Below are 16,582 nucleotides of genomic sequence, written 5' to 3'. Positions count from 1 at the left end.
TCTGTCTCCATATGTTCTCAGAACTGTGTCAGCACTTTCACAGTTAAAGACAGAAACTGAGATTCTTATTGTTTGACATTAGATGCAAAAGACCAACATTGTTATATTTGGAGATCAGAAACTTGAGACGCTTTTGACATTGACCTTAGTTTCAACCATAGCCTACATGTTGTAACCTATGCAACATAAACACGGTTTAAAATGTGTTTAAAACTATAATATAAATTTGTTACGTCTTGTCTAGATTATAGCAATTATATGTGTGTGGATACATACCAACAAAATATGCAGCCAGCTTCAAATACTCAAGCTTTGATTCAAATCCACACCAAGGACAGCACATTAATCCAATACTCCCACTGGCTGCAATTTTGGACTTGATTTTAAGCTTTATTTAATTTTAGCTTGTTTTTATTTTTTTATGTGTTTTGACAGTACAATGGCAAAATGCTGGTGCTACTAGAGGATGAGAAGAATGAGGAAGAAATAGTTTGTTATGGTTGCTATAGTAAAAGCTGTGGAGAGCTTTTACTGAGACATTTTTAGGTGTTGACTGTTATAAAACAAAACTAACATTGCCATTTTTTAAATAAAACAAAGTAAAGTATATATTTTTGCTAATATTTGTAAAAAAAAAAATCTGTTTCTGGTCAGTTGTATTTTTACAAATACTTTGATAACACGACTGTTGGCAAACTGCCATACAAATAAGGATTTATTATTGTGCTTTTAAAAAGCATTTTTACTGTTAGATTTACTGTACAATCAAATCCTTACTTGTTTAGTGTTATTTCGGTTGCACTGTTGCCCAGTGCCTCTTTATTCTTATCATTGAGCATCTTTTCTTTTCCAGTTGTTGTCAAAAGTAAAACATGCTCAGCAGTCGTGACGCATACTTCTGTGGAAATGAGTCACCAGCTCCGGAGAACTGCAATAAGGAAGTAATTTCTTAACCCTGAACAGAACAGGCTCTGTTTCAACTGAATGTTTCAATTACACTCCTGTTTTCCTTTAAACGGCGCAATATGGATAGACGAGTCTTTACCCAGTTTTACTCACATTATAAAGTTTATTTAAGGAACAAACAGAACACATTAAATTTGACAGAAACATCTCACTTTACTCTGCTTTCTTCAAGCATTTGCAAGAAAGAGATTTTGGTTCCAAACAGACGGCGCTGGCTCATAGTTTGGAACATATATAAACTTGATATTTACATATTTTACATTGTGGAAAACAATTCCACACAGCACAAATAAAGTCTCCATCACATTAAATAATACGTAGATAAATGTACAAACATATACAACTCATTTATGTACTTTTTTATTCACTTATTTTCTTCTCAGTCATGTAAAATACAATGAAACCCTGATGATACTGTTTAATCGAAAGGTTAAAAAAGAAGAAAATAAACAGCTCTGCTTGAAAACAACTTGACCATTGTCACCAGCTCTGCAAATGACATGAAACAAACCCAACAGCTGGCACTGCTACAAACTAGTTCTGAAAGTCGGGAAGGTTTCCTGAAGCTTCCACATCTTGCCATACAAAGTCTTAAGCCAGGGCTGGTGAACTACACACATTTATAGCCATCAACTACAACTACTGGGGCAGCCATGTCAGAAGACAGTAAGGGTAAGTGTGGTATCTGCGGCACCGAAGGACATGGACCATTCCATTTTCTCAAATCTGGAGTAAAGCACATTTTAGGCACCTGGAGGAATCTCTCGCCTTCAATCACATTCAAACGCTGATGATCAATGCTTTGGTTTTCTGAAGGCAGAACACCTGGATGCTCCACTTTGCTTCGAAATGGCTTGTAGTCGTCTACAACCACAGGACAGTGGCATGTCCCAGAAGGCAGACTGCTTGGAGACAGCATTTTTAAGACGTCGGGGTTCTCTTCATTAAATCTCTTCAAGATGGATCCATTACTGGAGTGAAACCCAGAAGAGGTGGTTGTAGTGGTGCCACTGAAAGTGGAGGATAAGCTGCTGTTTTCTGAAAGAGGGGATTGGTTGGCATTTGCTTTGTTTTTCTGGTATGACATGTCTACCCGCACGTCAGATGAAATACCTTTCTGTGCCGAAAGCAGACCAGCAGGTATCTGTTGGTCAGGACAGCCCACAGTGTTGCTTTTGCAGGAATTTATTGAGTTGTCTGGGAATTTTACTCCAGAACAGTTCTCCTTAGTCAGATTCAGAGTCTTGGGAAGAGGCGGAAAATAGGTACGATTGAATATGCCAGCCTTACCCGACTTATATGATGGGCAAAGAGACGCCTCATGACCTTGACCACGAATATGTAGATCAGTGAAAATAAAGTGTTTTGATAGGCATTCCAATAAGGATTTATTTATAATTTTGGCAAAGTCTTCGCTGTTTGGGTCAAGAGTTTCCGTCTGACCATAACAAAGATCTGAAGAGCCTCCACTGCTGTTGCCATTCATACTGCCATCTTCTCTCTGTTTAATTGGCGACCTGAACATAGAGAAAGAGTTTTGCAAACTGCCGATGTAATCCCACATAGACCAAAATATCAGCAAATTTGCAGTACTTACATTTGGTCGTCGTCCTTTGAAGGGAAGCTCTGAACCCGGACAGGAGAGGTGGTTTCATCATGAGGTTTGAAAAACTGAAACAATAAAGATTTATAAAATCAGAAAACAATGTACTGCAGCATTTGTTTAGCAGCAGCAGAAATAATTGTTGTTCTTACGAGGGTGATTATGCAATGCATAGGGGTGCACCAATCAATCAGACCCAGTTTCCTTAATTTTGGGTGATCGACCAAAACTGACCTTATCCAGTTATTTAAACTACCTCTGCAAAGGTCTGAAAATCAGCCACTGTCCCTTTTTGCTCTGCTGGGAGTCGCTATATTTAGTGACTTTTGAGACTACACTAGCAATGTTTTTTTGTTTGTTTGTTTTCTTGAAGCCTCGATTTTGTTTATTATCAGCTATAACACCATATGGTTTCGTCTATAAAAACAAATCGTGTGCTACTAGCCATAGTCTGAATCAGCAGTTCAGACTTTTTAAAGATTGATCATTCAGAAAACAACAATCTGATCACTAACATAATTAGTACATCCCTAATCATGTTATTTATTTGTCATTTAAGTTCTTGTTTTATGACAATGTGGTTTGTAGCATCATGGACGTCTCAAACCAGTCAAACATTGGTCACAACACAAAGAAACACACCTGTGAGGAAAGATCATACTTTTTCTATCATTCAGACGTTTTTTTTATGTCAGTCATACACTGACTGACTATTCAATCTGCTTTAAAACCTGCGATCCTGTTGTTCCAATAAGTACTTAAAGTTTTAGACCAAAAACCAATGAAGTGGCACCACTGTAAAATACTGACGAAATACAGTCTTTTAAGCATTGACAATGTTATTCATTTTTGTTTTTAAAAAAATGACTTTTAAATGTATCAATGCTCTTGTTGCAGAGCTAGTGAGTATAATATTTTTAAAAAACTTTGCAGTTTGCAAACCTGCAAAACACAAGACATCATTTGGTCAATGTTCTAGTTCTCATATTTGGCACAGTTTCCCTCCAGCAATAAAAGTGGAAAAAGATCATTTTTAGTTATAAGTTCTCAGCTGAAACAATGTCTAAAACGAAAACAAATGTGTGAATACTGATGTATACTAACCTACTTTGTTGTGGAGAATTAGCTTTCTCTAATATACATTTACATGTTTTCTTGTTTATACAGAAATTCAGCATAGGTGTGTGTTTGTTTGACAGGAAATTATATTTTAAATTTTGTTGTCTTTTAATAAAGGTCCAACCAAGAACTGGGTTTGGAAATTAGTCTGTGGCTAGAAAACGTATGCACAAAGCAAAAGTTGCTCTGTTTTTCACATGTAACATTGTTTAATGTGCTTTCCTTGCTGAGATAAGTTTGAACTTCAAATGATTTTTGTCTAATTAGCTGAAAATAAAAAACGGTCCAAAATGGGGTCTCACCTGTGGAGTTCCGACTGATACAGAAAGTTTTTTCGGTTCTGAGAAACTGTCCCACCACTTCTTCTTGATCCTACAAAATGGAAATGGATACATAAACACAGAAAGGTTAGAAAACTGAGCTAACAGAAGCCTGTAATGCACACAATGCAAATACTTTGCAAACAGCATGGCTTACCTTACAAAGCAGATGTAAATAGAGACTATCAAGATGATTCCAAAAATGCTAGGGGGAATGATGATCCACAGGACCAGCGAGTTTGGTGCGCTAGCTGAGAAGTGGCAAGTCAGACGTCGGTTAGAGAGAAACCCAGTTTGTTCACCAGCATTGACATATAAGCCTAAAGATTACTTCTGTGTTTACGGGGTCATTAAGTGAGCACAAATCTGATCATAATAAATTCATGTTCTATCGCAGGGGTAAGGCATATCGAATCTGTAAACACATTGCATGCAGGGACACCTCATCAGGATACTTCAGAAATATTCTGGGTCAGATTAATTAACCTGCACTAGAAAAAAAAACACACACATTTGGCTTAAATCAGTGATATTTGAGTCTCAGGATATATAAGATATTTTTAAATGTGCATAGTAGCAAGCAAGTTCAAATGTAACAAATTGATTTATTTGACATTTTTTTAGGTAATTATTTGACAATTTGATGATAAAGTTTGACAGTTTTGTAAGCGCCTGTCTGGTCACTTTCCACTTTTGATCACTTAATCTTCTTGCTCTTAAATATTCCCCTTCATAGTCAAATGAGGATGCTTAATTGGCTGTTCACAAATGTCAACTATGAACAAATTTCACTGAATAAAGAGTTAAGATTTGATCACAACATGACAAAACTTACGGGTTTTAATTTCGTACTCATTGCTTCGGTCGCTGAATTTTTGACTGTAGTCCGTGTAGCTCCTCACGCTGACCGTGTAAACTGTTTCTGGCTCCAAATCTTGACCATTTATTTGGAAACTCTCTTGTCCATCGACTGTAGCTGGAGTGATCTCCTTAAACTCCTGCTATGACAAGGAAAGTGTTTCAAGACAAAGTATTGTGTGGTTGGTGTTGTTTTACCAACATAGAACAACCCAAACGTTACAATTAAAAACCAAGCCAAGTGGACCTGGTGATTAGTACTGCTTGGAAATTTGGTCTTACCTTCCATGGGGTTCCATTTTTGAAGACGGTCACTTCAGCGGTCAGTTTACCAAGTATGTCACTCATGTGTGTCATCCAGTTGACTGTATAGATCATTCCACTTTTATTCACAGTCACAATCGTTGGAGTTTTAGGCTTTACTGTGTCAAAGGAAAGAGAAACAAACTTCAGTGTTTCTAAATTACTTCCAGTCTACATGTGGCAGCGTTTGAGAATCTCTACATACAGGTCTTCAGGACGTCGAAAGTTGTTGAACGGACTGTTTCCTTTCCTTGGAAAACTTTTACAGAATAATCTTTGGAGACAGGTTCAAAGGTCGTAGAGAAGCAGCACTGCTGGCCGTTACACTTCTCCAAAGAGGGATTGAATTTTCTGTAGAGTCCAAAATTATAAACAACAATATAAACAATGTCTGTATAAAATTAATCTGTAACTCTTAAACAAACAAACAAACAAAAAAACTCACTCAAAGTCATCATCCACCCTCAAGGTATATTGTGAACACTGTTCCACCCCCAGTTGGCAAAATATTTTTTCATAGTCGTTGAAACACTCGAGATCTGCAAAAAGTTGTTCGATTAAAATTATTTTCACAATTATATTGTCAACAAGCCGCTGAACATACATACCGATGGCAGCTTGCGCAGTCGCAAAGCATCCCAAGAAAACCAGCAGCTGGAAAGAAGCCATGGTTTTCCAAAAGTAAAACTCAAAAGCCTTTAAATTCAGGAAAACTCTTTCGACTCTTTCCAGTCGATTCCGTAGTCGAAACAAAGCCGTCCCGTGATGTTCTTTAGTCGAAAATAAAAACCCCAGGCAGCCGCCAGCAGGGCGGAATGAACAGAGACGGTCGGGGAGGTTTTGTGCTGCTGGTGGAAAAACTCTTCCTGTTCGTGTTGCGCCACGAATTCTAGGGAAGTTCGTCCCACCACTCCCATTTCCTCTGACGGCGGGCACTTGCTGAAGTAAGAGTCGGTTTTTATTTTAGTTTTACAACGAAATAAGAAAATATCTAGTTCATCTGAGCGCAGGAACTGGTGAAAAAAAGAGAGAGAGAGAACCTGTAGGAAGACAATAATAAACACAATAATAAACACAATAATAAACACACACGTCGTTATTTGTACTGCTGTCAAATGGATTTAATGTAACTTCCAGTGTGTTATTTGACTAAACAGCCTGTACCTTAGCAAAGAAACGAAACGACGTATTAGCAAATAATTCAACTTAGTTTTTGTCTTGCAGCTGTGGTACTTAAAATTTTGAACAAGAATATCTATGGAAAGATATAACAATTTCAAAAAGATGTATAAATGTCATTTTTTATGCTGTGAATATACATGTTTTTTTTTTTTGTTTTTTTTACTACATTTGTAAAAATATTTGTCAGTAGGTCACATGCATTTAATGTTATAAATCCTGAAAAATATATATTTTATTTTCAAAGGATGATGCAGTCCTGGTCACCTCTGTTCATCCTGTCAGGAAGATGAAAGTAACACAGATCAACGGATCGTTTCAGCTCATCCTTGTTTTTCCTTTCAAGTTTCACTGAATTTCTCAACTTCATACAGAAAAAGTCACAATGCTGAAGGTGCGAAGTTTGTGGCTTTACTCTGTATTGAAAACCTTTGTGATCAGATGAAGTGCACATTTCTGTGCACAGCTGCCTTTGACTGCAGGAATTGCATTAAAGTTTCACGGCATTTGACTTGGATAAGTCAGAAAAAAGGAGATAGGATTTTTTTTTTTCAATTTCTATTTCCATAGATGTAAATTAGAAGAACATCTGTGGCTGTGAGAAGAGGATGCGTTCATCAATAATCTGACAAATGCAAATGCAAGATGTCAAGCTAAACAAACATTATTTATAGAGCCTTTTTCATACAGCCAGGTGAAGCACAAAGAGCTTCATAGAGGTTAAAAGTAGGACGGACATTAACCCTCGGAAGAGGCCCATGTCAAAAAGGATCAAATCACGCAAAACAAATAATTATACTGGCTGTAAAATTGTGAATTTTAAAAGTGAGATAATCAACCAATAAAGATGAGAAACTGTAGAAATACAATCATGTAGATTTGCAAGTAGACATTGCATATATGAGCATCTTTAAAGGAGAAAATTAATAGCACTTATAAGGGTTAAAGTTAAAGATACACTATATGTTTCTGAATGTAGTGAACATTCAGAAACATAAATAAAATGCAAAAGGAAAATATTTATTTTTCAAGAATGATTGTATTGATCATTAATTTATTAATAATCATTATTAATAACTTAAACAGTACAAGTAGATACAAAAGTTTAAATGAATAAAATAAAAAACTATGGTAAACTATAAGAGCTAATACATAAACATAAACTTTAACATTGTTAGTTTGTTATTTTTTAAACAGCCAATCTCTCGGCTGCCATCTTGTCCACAGCTGATGGCTGCAAACAGGAGAAAGATGCTTCATCTCGTGTTCTCGCTCTCACATGTACCAACAAAAGACTTTTCCCCTGAACATCAGAGGCTTTGAGTACCTGGATGGCTTCTTGCAAACATGTCGAACTAAAACCATTAAGAATAGTAAAAGTGTCACTAATCTACTCTAAAATGGAGAGGTTGCCAGTGAAGAGAATTTAAGATCGGCGAGCTCGCCTCTTTGACAGCATTTTAGAGTCTAAATCTGATTTAGCTGCAGTGGAGCTACAGTCCTTTAAGAAACAACAGAAAGACGAGCAATGCAGAAATCTATTCTTCAAATTACAAAAGCATGATTTAAAGTCTGTCTCAATTATCCAGTTGGTGAAATTTGGATTTGCATAAAATATGGCATGTGTGTTTTTGTTTTTTAACTTGATCTTTACGATTCATTGACAGTTTTCAAACCTGTGAGTATGTCTGTGTCAATAACTAAATGCCTTGTTTGTCTTGATTGAGGATGTGCTACACTAGTTTGGCTTGTTATATTTGTTGTGCTACAGTAGAATCTTAGTCACAGTGCTTCCTCAAACTTGGCAACTGGCATGGTTTTTTATCTAACTGTCCACATATTGATGTGGACGGTTATTATTATGATTTTTCTGAAATACATGAATATCATTTTCTGACGAAATTCCCCCTTCCTCAAAGTACCTGTGTCTCATCAAGATATATAATTAAATTGTCACTTGTCTAACCAACTGATGAAACTGTCATTGGTATGTGACAATAGACACTACCAAAATAAGTAAGTATATGTCTGACACAGTGAAATAGTGAAGAAACCTATTTTTTTATTCTTAAATTGCAAAAGAGATGATCTGAAATAGAGCAGTAAATATCTCCATTACAATTTCATCAAAACGTAGCGAAGATAAAGTTTTGTATTATCAAACAAAATCATTCATAATATATATACATATATTTTTATTTTGTTCTGAGCATTCTATTAAATAAATATTTTCTGAGCGTAACTCTAATTAAGTAATGCACATTTAACAAACAACTCAAACAGAAAAATGCTATTAGTTATAAATGTTCAGAAAAGAAAAGCCTGTGCTTTATCGAAAGAAAATCTTTTTTATTTTATCATGTTTAAATATTCAGAGATGCCTCCAGAAACATTTTGAAGGGGTTGCCAGGAGTTTTGAGGCGGGACTGTAAAACCAAAAGTCAGACAAGAATTGCTGGTGTTTTACAGTGTTTTTGTATGTGTCACTGGAGCAACACACGAAAAGTACATGTGCATTAATAAACAAACAAACAAGAAAATCCTCACCTTTAAATGTTGCGTACTAAACTAACCACATGTATTATCTGCTGTCATTGTTCCCGTTTGCTCTGAAAACAAAGTTCCTCTTTAAAAAGATTCAGATTCAGGAAGTTGCGCAGAATCAACAGAATGGCGTAACAAGCGACTGCTTGTCACAACACGTCAAAAGCACAAGAAGCACTCATAATGATGCCAACTCAGTATGACAATTACAGCAAAAATATATTAACTTCTTGCTAAAAGGCTTTAAGGAGCTAAAACCCATTCAGCTACATATATCTATATTTGTGCTGAATTTGAAGAATTATTTGTCCTTACAAGTACCCCCCACATTTCTGTTTTTAGGTACTTCTGTGTTTCCATCAGCCCTGCTGAACCTGCCATGATGCTGCCACAGACATGTTTCATGTTAGTTTTCCCTCATGGAGTTTGCCATATAAGTTAAAAGGTTTAATTGTAGTTTTCTGTGACCAGAGCACCTTGTTCCACATGTTCAAGGATCAAGGTGCCTTGAACACCTTGTTCCTTCTTGCAGACGTAATTATTTCTGACTTTCTGTCACGAATTTCACAATCTTGGCTCTCTTCCGTTGAAGATAAATTTGAGGAGTGTGCGGGTTGTTCTGTTAACAGTTTCACCCACCTGAGCTGTGGAGCTCTACAAGTCCTCCAGAGATACTATGGCTGCTTTACTATTTAATGTTCTCTTTGCCATCCCTGTGTAGGTATTCAAATGCTTACAGGTGTTCCTTGGACTTTATGATGCTGGATTATTTCTGTTAGAGCTCTGTGACCTTACACAGAACATACACATTTGGAGGAAACATGCTGCACTAGATATTATTTACAGGTATCAAAGTAAAAGAGGCTAAAATGCCCTTTAATATGTTTCTAGTCTCAAGATTTTACTAAAATCTTGAGTCATTTTCTTTGCACTTCAAATCTAGTTTAGTGCTTTGTGTTGGTCTCAATTAAACCCAAATAAAATGTACTATTTTTTTTAAAATCTCACCAAACAAAATGTTAATCTTAGAAGGTTGTTATTACTATTGAAAAACGTATTACTTATAATATTCTTCTCCCACTGCACACAGCAATTGCAGCCATTAAAACTGAACTTGTCTTTTATTGAACTGAACACATATAAAACTTGTGTTCAGGTTTATGGGCTGCATGGAGATAAAAAAAAAGGATCTGTAATATGACCTGAATGAAAAGCAGCTACTATAACATAATATTTGTTATACAAAAAGTTTTTATATGTCCAGAAATACATCTGTATCTGGAGATACTTTTTTGATGAACAGCATTTAATGCAGCCTATTTGTTGTGAAAACATAAATTTGATCTAAAATGTGTGCATCAGATATAGAATAATTCAGTCCCAGTTTTATTCAAATTGAACTGAATAAACCGGGAAACGTTTCAATTCAGGATAAGTGAACGTCTGAGGGAAATCAAGAAGTAATCATTTTCACAACAACCTGCAATTTTAAGCATCGTCCGAAAGGTGGCAGTAATGAATCCAGTTAGTCTGCAAATGATTAGTCGAAGAAGAAATTCCAACCAAAACAGTCTGTGGCGCTTTTCATTCGAAAACGCTTTTCTCTTAGAAAGAAAATCTAGGAGAAAACAAATATCTCCATGTTTTTGCTGGCTAGCTCCATATTTCCCGCGTTTCTTTAACTCTGTTAAATCGGCCTCCCTGTATGCTAAGGAGTTAGCTAAACGTTAGCTAGCTTATCAGTTGGTTCCTCCGGGTTGAACTGATGTCTGTCCGGCGGGTTCTGGTGGGCTGTACGGTGTTGTCTCTGCAAGATGCCTGTGTGTTTTATCCCTGCTGCAAAGGCTGCTTCTCCCGGATCGATGCTGAACAGAGAGACACCTTAAGGTACAAACAGAATAAGTTTTAACTCTGGTTGAAAAATGTTCTTTCAGAGGAAATTCAACATGGTTATGTTGAATTTCTGTGTACTTCTGTACTGCAGACCTTAATCCACAGTCCCGTGACCTCTCTGTTAGGTACAGGTGCTTCAGGTGTGACTACAGGTGTCTGAAGGATCAGGTGGACTACAGATACCGTCTCTCACTGCGAGTGATCCGGGATTCATCCACATTTAATGTAACAGTGTTTGGAAATAGTTTGAACTCCTTTTTTGGCATCGATGCAAGTGGATTACAGAGGTAAAACAAATGTATGTCTTATTTTGCATGCAAAGTGGCACAGTTGGTAGCTCTGTTGCCTTGCAGTAGAAAGGTTTTGGGTTTGAATCCCAGCCTAAGGTTACTCTGCACACTTTGAATGTTCTCTTTGTGTTACAGCAAATTCTCTGTGATCACATTTTGATGCACATCATGTATTTTATCCCTTTCACATGATGATAAATATGAAGTATTATTAAATCCCAACCCATGTGTGTAATCGTGGGCAGTGAAAGTCCATCACACAGGCCAAATACAATTACTGACATGCAGAATTTGCATTTCAAATGTAGCAGTCCACCTTATGTTGCATTCAAGTGACAACAGTGATTTGATTCACTGTGGAGCTCAATGTAATCTAATTCATTGTCTATATTTTTGTTAGTTATCATGAGCAAGAAGATTCAAAGGAGACATTGTTAAGCAGATAACAATGGATAAGAGTCAACTGATGATGCATAATACACTAGGACCTATACTGAGAAAATCTGCTGGGTTTTTATTTTATTATTTGTAGGTTAGCTGAAAGTTCGGAGGGACCCATCGGACCATCAGCAAGATCCACATTGTTGGCAAAAGCAGTTGAAGATTGTTTCCTCGGTAGATACTTTATCTTTGGTATAAAGGTAATAGAGTTAAATTGTTTTTTTTGTTATGGAATGTCATATTTAGTTATTTTTATTTTTACATTGACCAATCTCTTTCATATAAAAAGAAACATGAAGGTATATTTCTCTGGGTTAAAATATATTAAGACTCAACCAATGAGCAATAAATATAATATGAAGCTAATTTTTATTCTTTAAAGATTAACTAAACTAATGAAAAAAAAAGCAAAGGTATTACAATAATGCTGCTATAATATCTTCTACTTAAGGCTTGTTCACATTTTAAATCTGTAGTGATTCCTCTGTATAAAAAAACAGGTTATGTTTTGCACATCATTAATAATAATAATAGTTATTATTAAATCTGGATTTTTCAAGTACAAAATATTTCAAAACCTTCTGAATATTAAGATTAAGGAAAATAAGTTTTATGAAGGGAATTTTATCTGCATTAATTCTAAATCAGTTCCACAGATCTTTACTTATAATTATTACATGTTATGCACATCATAAAATATTTTATTACTATAAAACAGAAGGAAGTTTTCCTGTACTTATTAATCAGAAATTGTTTTCTGTATCTGCGAACCAAGTTATGTATAATATCAGTTATTATCTTTTTTGATTTTTTTAGCTCCACATCAAAGTTTCAAGTTTCTATGTTGGATTTTTACTTGAATAAGAGAATTGAATTAAAAGTGAAACTATGGCCACGTGGATTGACTTGATCTCTGCTCCTTTGTCTGTCTGTGTGTTCAGGTGAGCGGAACAGAACGGGAACCCTGGCTCGAAGAAAATGATGGAACTGAGTCTGGCAGAGGAGGGAGAGCCCAGTTTGTTGCCAGTCAGATGATTCTTCCCCCAGGCTCAGGCCTGACGGGCTGCACCGTGCTCAGTTATTATCAGCGCCTCCTACAAAGAGCTGCGGAGTCTGCCGATCCCGGCAGACAGTCTGCAGCCCCCCTGCTGCTGACTTCTGGCCCTTCTCCGAGCAGCACCCTCAGAAACGTCACTCTGTATTCTTCAGGTCATCTGTCCCAGGCGCTGCTTCGGTAAGAAAAGACAGAAATCATGTTTTTCCTGTACAGAAATATTCAAGCCTTTAGAATCTCGTTCATTTTATTTTTAATATACAACATTTGTGCACACGTAAGTGAAAGTGTTTTTGTTTCCATCCCAGTTTCCAACATCAGAACCAGTCATTTACTTCCACCTCTCCGTGGCAGCAGTCGCTTGGACTGGTGACGTCCTCAGCAGAGCAGGAGGAAGGATCCAGTCAGGATGGCGCAGATCACAGCAGCAGACTGGCAGGATGCAGCGCAGTGCCACTTCCTGAGCAGAGAGTTCATACGCAGAACCATCCAGGCACAGAGGAGAGACCAGCTCCTCTGAAGCTGGAGTTCAGCTTTCACAGCCATCCATCTTTTACTGGGGATTCAATCTCCTCTTCTACAGGAAGTGTTGGAAAAAGCTTCAGTGTGAAAACTTGCTTTAGTCCATCAGAGCCGAAGTACAAAAGCTGCAGTTTCAATTCGAAGGAGCTTCCCATCTCACATCAGTCCCAAACTTTTTTATCAAGCTCATTTGCTTGGGATGATTTGCCTTTCTCTGAAAGTCTGTCCGAATTTTTGTGCAAACAAGACAAAGATTTAAATGTTCTCAGTAAAACGACAAATTTAAATTTGCAACATGAGAAACAAACGACAGGGACCTTTGCGAAAATCGCAAACCAGTCAGCTGAACCAGCTTCTGCTTGTCTGAATGCTGCAGAGATAATCTTCACAGACCACCTCCAAGATATCACTAATACGCCAACAATAGATGGAGAGGGAAAACATATTTCATCTGATCGAGACTGGAAGAGCTGTGGCGACCGCCTGAGCGGACCTGACGACAACATGATCCTGAGATATGATGAAGGTTTTTTATCTTTTGAAAATCAAGAAGAGCAAAATGAAGTGGACGGTTACGACTGTTCAGCTGACTTATTCGGTGACTCATTTGTACACCCAGCAACAACTCGTACACACACCGGGAGATCACCTTCAGATTCCTGCTTCCGGTTTGATGAGATGAATGTTCAGCACGTAAAGAACGAAGCCTCGAGTGTGTCACATTCAACGCCTGACAAACAGAAACTAAAAAGCAATCTGTGCGCTAAAAGGTATTCTATAGCTCTACAAGATTTTGACTTTGTTCCTCCTTCTCAGTCCACTCCCATTGTAAAAGTAGGTGGAACGACACGATCGCCTGCAATCTCTTCCTGCAGAAGTTTGAAAGATGAGACATCAAAAGAAAATTCAAGGTGGAGAATAAGATCCAGGAGGTGGAAGAGCAGAATAACTCCAGGAAGGAGATTCAAGGAGGAAGAGAAATGTAAAAAAAGACAATCAGAGGGGCAGCAGGTAGCGTGGCAAAGAGGAGCAACGAGTGTTGAGTCAGCCAGTCCAACCAGTCCGAAACATGACTCTGAAGCGAGCAATGTGACTATTTGTGATTATGACAAATCAGAGGGAATTGTTCCTCCTACTCCAGTTCATAAAATGCTGTTTAATGTCTCATTCAGAAAAAAATGGCAGACGGAAAATAGCTGCAGGGATTCAGGTTGTAACTTGAGACGATTTCCTGGAGATGGAGGAACTGATAGCAGAGCTCCCTGGGATCTGACTCAGACAGTATTTCATGCTAATGGGACAGAAAGTGAGAGAGATCTTGATGGAGCTAAGAATCACCTCACTGAAGATGGAAACCTTGCATGTGACTGGTCTATGGATTTATTTTCAGACTCTTATCTGATTTCATAACTCTGCAAAAACCAAAAAAATAACTTATGTGTTAAAAATCAACAGCTGTCTCCTCTTTTTCTCTCTTAATGAGCTAATTAAATATTTATTTTACTTCAACATGCTTTTATTACATGCACTAAAGATCGGCTCTCATTTTATAAGTTTTTTTTAAGTCAATTAATATCCTACATGTAAGCTTTCTTTGTTTCTTATGAGTTATATTTAAAAATCAAGTGTTTTCTTTGTTGAATTATGCCGAACAGATGAGGTTTTTTAGTTCTTTTGTTTGCTCCATCATAATAATTTTTAAATATTGATAACAGTTTTTAAAATATGAATTTGTAATACTATTACATCATAGTTATTTTATAAATATTAACAAAAAATTAGTATCCAAAATATGCATATTGCTAGATGCGTTTGTGAATATGTATTTACTGCTGAGAGGGAGGAGATAGCAGTTTAACAAAGGGGTTAAATACGTAACAAAGGGGTCAAATACGTAACAAAGGTCCTCTTTTAGAAAACAAACAAACAATTTGGACATGTGTTCATCACCGGACCAACTAAACCCTCCCTCACTGCTAAACTCTCTGTAGTGTTTAATGAATCCTGCCCTTCTTGGCAGCAACCAGACCCGGTGCTATTCTGGGTTCCTCTGTGTGTGTGTGTGTGTGTGTGTGTGTGTGTGTGTGGGTGTGTGGTGTGTGTGTGTGTGTGTGTGTGTGTGTGTGTGTGTGTGTGTGTGTGTGTGTGTACGTGGGTGTGTGCGTGCGTGTGTGTGTGTGTGTGTACGTGTGAATGGTCAGTTATGGAGGGACGAGTGTGGACAATGCCGTGCCATGGAGCTAAGATTAGCTGTCACGATGGCTGTGTTCTGGATGTCTGAGTAATACAGAATGGGAGCAAGACGGAGATGGTGTTACGTGTGTTAAAGTGGGAACTGGACAGCCAGTCCACAGCTGGAGTCCCGCGGTGGACTGAGTGTGTTGGGGCTGGTATGTTCTCACTGCTCAGCTGAGTGTGCTTGTTTGCTTTTATTTGTTATGGATCAGGACCACTAAGTGATGGAGCAGAAATGGTTGTTCCAGACTGAAATGGTTCTTACTTCTACTATAAGTCGAGTGCCTTCAATTCGAAGAATTTGTCCAAAAAGCTAATTTTCTCCAAACGATAAAGACTGCAGACTTAGTTGCGCTTATTTTTTTATTTGCAACAAAAATGTCATAAAAAATTCACTCAAATGTTTGTGATCAGTTCTGTATCCTAATGAAAATCTTTGCTGCAGTTATTTGGTTCATGTATGCAAAAGGGTCAGCAAATGTTATTAGTCCTATTTCATCACAGGACTAATAACATTTGCTCTATTTTCTAGAATGAATGATTAGGACAACTTTGGTAAATTTGGCAATAAAATTTAGTTACAGTAAAAATATTAGGTTCACAAACTCTACAATTGTTTTTGGTCATAATTGGAAGAGCTCGAATGCTGCAGCGCCTTGCAAAAATGACAACGGAGAGTTAACAGGTGCAGTGGACTGGTATTGTATCTTTTGCTGTGCTTTCTCATTAAATTTGTTCTCTAAGTTGTGTAGATACTAAACTCTTGCTCTGTACTGATCCAGAATATGTTGTTTCCAGAAGCTGCAGCTCTTCTGCACCCCACTGGTTCAGTACGTGAGCTATGTCACTGAACACTCAGTGAATGGAAACACTTGGAGCCAGTACATGTTGAACTTACTCTCTGTGACAGAGGGCATATTGGTCTGACCTGCTAAATAAGTGGTTGTATTCAAAGACCTTCTCAGAGAATGTGAATGTCTCAGTCTTGGCTTGTAACTTACAGGCCTGTCGGATGTACAGGAGATCAAACTACACCTCAGCTAATTGCTCTGAGGCAAATTGCCCACTACTTGCATGCATTTCTTTGGAGGAGCAACATGCTGTTTTAGTTATTTGACACTTTAAAACTTAAATCTATTTCAAGTAATGGAATATTGTGTATATTTGCTTGGTAATATTATTTGTTTGTTTTTTTTTTATCTCAGATTGCAATCGGTTTTCTATTTATTTTCTCTCGTTTTTATCTTTTAAGTTA

The 16,582-nt window shown here is 37.2% G+C and overlaps 2 protein-coding genes across 4 annotated transcripts; one reads left to right on the top strand and one right to left on the bottom strand.

The window, feature by feature from the left end:
• Window positions 1-1,049: 1,049 nt before the first annotated feature.
• On the bottom strand, window positions 1,050-6,117 carry LOC129364246 (uncharacterized). Of its 2 annotated transcripts, none has more exons than XM_055036788.1 (9): window positions 5,778-6,117; window positions 5,615-5,708; window positions 5,375-5,520; window positions 5,149-5,288; window positions 4,844-5,009; window positions 4,166-4,259; window positions 3,991-4,060; window positions 2,564-2,637; window positions 1,050-2,483 (listed from the first exon to the last, which is right to left on the bottom strand). In XM_055036788.1, exons 1-9 carry the CDS (start codon window positions 5,836-5,838, stop codon window positions 1,577-1,579), a joined length of 1,752 nt encoding a protein of 583 aa, XP_054892763.1. In that variant the 5' UTR covers window positions 5,839-6,117; the 3' UTR covers window positions 1,050-1,576. The 2 variants fall into 2 exon arrangements, with proteins under 2 accessions (XP_054892763.1, XP_054892764.1); XM_055036789.1 differs by having other exon boundaries at window positions 4,844-5,006; window positions 5,778-6,114.
• A 4,346-nt stretch (window positions 6,118-10,463) lies between these two features.
• Window positions 10,464-15,181, top strand: ddias (DNA damage-induced apoptosis suppressor). 2 transcript variants are annotated; one of them, XM_055036785.1, is made up of 5 exons: window positions 10,464-10,779; window positions 10,917-11,072; window positions 11,608-11,716; window positions 12,458-12,750; window positions 12,879-15,181. In XM_055036785.1, exons 1-5 carry the CDS (start codon window positions 10,658-10,660, stop codon window positions 14,500-14,502), a joined length of 2,304 nt encoding a protein of 767 aa, XP_054892760.1. In that variant the 5' UTR covers window positions 10,464-10,657; the 3' UTR covers window positions 14,503-15,181. The 2 variants fall into 2 exon arrangements, with proteins under 2 accessions (XP_054892760.1, XP_054892759.1); XM_055036784.1 differs by having other exon boundaries at window positions 10,911-11,072.
• The last annotated feature ends 1,401 nt before the right edge of the window (window positions 15,182-16,582 follow it).

This window comes from Poeciliopsis prolifica, unplaced genomic scaffold (genome assembly GCF_027474105.1).
Source record: "Poeciliopsis prolifica strain line A6 unplaced genomic scaffold, Auburn_PproV2 SCAFFOLD011, whole genome shotgun sequence".
Taxonomy (NCBI): Eukaryota; Metazoa; Chordata; class Actinopteri; order Cyprinodontiformes; family Poeciliidae; genus Poeciliopsis; species Poeciliopsis prolifica.
The sequence above is the reverse complement of the archived record's forward strand: the minus strand, read 5'-3'. Positions and strand labels throughout refer to the sequence as shown.